Genomic DNA, 1,959 nt, shown 5'->3' with positions numbered 1-1,959 from the left:
ACTGAGGCAGGGCACCCCCTGGGCTGCCCCACATCCGGCCCTGGGTGCCCCATCCCACCTGAAGCTCTGGCTGTCCCCATCCCCTCGCAGGTTGGGGAGATCCTGAGCTCCGCGGACCCCTCGGCCAAGGCCAGGCTGACCATCAGCTGCCCCGACTTCGGGGAGTGGAGGGATTCGGGCTTGGACCATCACAACCTCCAGGACTTCATTGAGCTGCGCTACAACCCGGGCTGCATCCTGCCAGAGATGGAGGGGCTGGAGGAGTTCATGGAGTACCTCTCGGAGTCCCTGGAGCCCCAGTCCCCTTTTGACCTCCTTGAACCCCCCACCATGGTGGGCTTCCTCAAGCTCTCCAAGCCCTGCTGCTATATCTTCCCGGGTGGGAGAGGGGACTCGGCTTTCTTTGCCGTCAATGGCTTCAACGTCCTGGTCAACGGAGGCTCCAACCCCAAGTCATCCTTCTGGAAGCTGGTCCGGCACCTGGACCGCATCGACTCCATCCTGGTGACCCACGCGGGCACGGACAGCCTGCCCGGCGTCAACAGCCTGCTGCAGCGGAAGCTGGCCGAGCTGGAGGAGGATCCATCCCAAGGTTCGCAGGGTAATGGGGACTGGGCGAAGAACCTCATCTCCCCAGAGCTGGGTGTCGTCTTCCTCAATGCCTCCGAGAAGCTGAAGGACATCAAGGGCAACTCCAGGGTGCTGAAGAGCTGCGACGAGGCTGCCCTGACCCTGCACTACCTGGAGAAGCTGGGCATCCGTCCCAACCCGCTGGCCCGCGACAGCGGACCCCGCGCGGAGCCCACCGTCCTCTTCCAGAAGATGGGAGTGGGCCGGTTGGACATGTACATCCTGAACCCCGTGAAGGGCACCAAGGAGCTGGAGTTTCTCCTGCAGCAGTGGTCAGGCAACAGCTACCCTAAGGAGCAGGATTTGCCCCTGCAGTGCCTGACCTCCGTCTGCGCCCTGCTCATCTGGCACCCCGTCAGCCCCTCCGAGAAGATCATCCGGGTCCTCTTCCCCGGCTGCACCCCCCAGGGCCGCATCCTGGAGGGGCTGGAGAAGGTGAAGCACCTGGAGTTCCTCAAACATCCAGTAGTCACCAAGAACGATTTGAAGGGGCCACCGGCGTCCCAGCCTGAGAAGCTGCTCAAGCAGAGGAGGGCAGAGAGCAAGGAGAGCCTGAAGTCAGCTTCCAAGCTCAGCTTGGTGGACACCGGGGTGCCGGCGCCAAAGGAGAAGGCTCCACCAAAGGTGGAGAGGAAGGAGGTGAAGGCAGGGACCAAGGAGAAGCCAAAATCCCTGGGGGAGATGGCCAGAGTGGGGTCAGAAGAGGAGAAAGCCAAGGAGGCTCGTGCCAAGCTGGACTCTTCGATGGAGAAGCTGAAGGTGGATGCGAAGCTGAAGCTGAGCAAGGAGAAAGCGATGCCCAAGAAGGAGCCCGTCCCCCGGAAAGAGGAGAAGAAGCCGCCGAAGAAGGACGAGGGGGCCGAGGCGAAGGGGGAGGCCAAGAAGGAGGTGAAGGTGGTGAAGAAGGAGGTGAAGGCTGAGACGTTGCGGAAGGATGCGAAGGAGAGCAAGGCAGAGGCCAAGGCTCCTGGCAAGACCCTGTCCCGGAAAACGCCGGTGCCGGAGACCCGCAACCCCCTGGCCAAGGCCAGCAGCATCAAGAAACCCCCCCCCAAGAAGGAGCCGGAGAAGCCCAAGGCCAAAGCCCCCCGGGAGGCAGGCGGCAGGAAGGAGCCGGGGGCGTCGGATGGCTCCAAGTCCTCCTCCCCTGACAACATGCTGCCGGAGGCCGAGCGGGGCCGGGGGACCGCCTCGCCGGGGGCCAGCGGGAGGAGGAGGAAGGAGGAATCGACAGATGAAGGCATCACCACGGCCGAGAGCGAGCTGGAGCCCTCACCGCTGGAGAATGGGGGGGCCGGGGGACCGGGGGACTCGTCCTGCCTGGAGAAC

At 64.0% G+C, this 1,959-nt stretch overlaps 1 protein-coding gene across 1 annotated transcript; it reads left to right on the top strand.

Annotated features, from left to right (window-relative positions):
* Positions 1–90: 90 nt before the first annotated feature.
* Positions 91–1,943, top strand: MAP1S (microtubule-associated protein 1S; the record flags this gene model as incomplete). The annotated part of the gene is made up of 1 exon (XM_010287863.1): positions 91–1,943. A coding segment is annotated over one exon (1,853 nt), but the record flags the coding sequence as incomplete, so codon positions are not given.
* Positions 1,944–1,959: the final 16 nt, after the last annotated feature.

This window comes from Phaethon lepturus, unplaced genomic scaffold, assembly GCF_000687285.1.
Source record: "Phaethon lepturus isolate BGI_N335 unplaced genomic scaffold, ASM68728v1 scaffold36085, whole genome shotgun sequence".
Lineage (NCBI taxonomy): Eukaryota > Metazoa > Chordata > Aves > Phaethontiformes > Phaethontidae > Phaethon > Phaethon lepturus.
The sequence above is the reverse complement of the archived record's forward strand: the minus strand, read 5'-3'. Positions and strand labels throughout refer to the sequence as shown.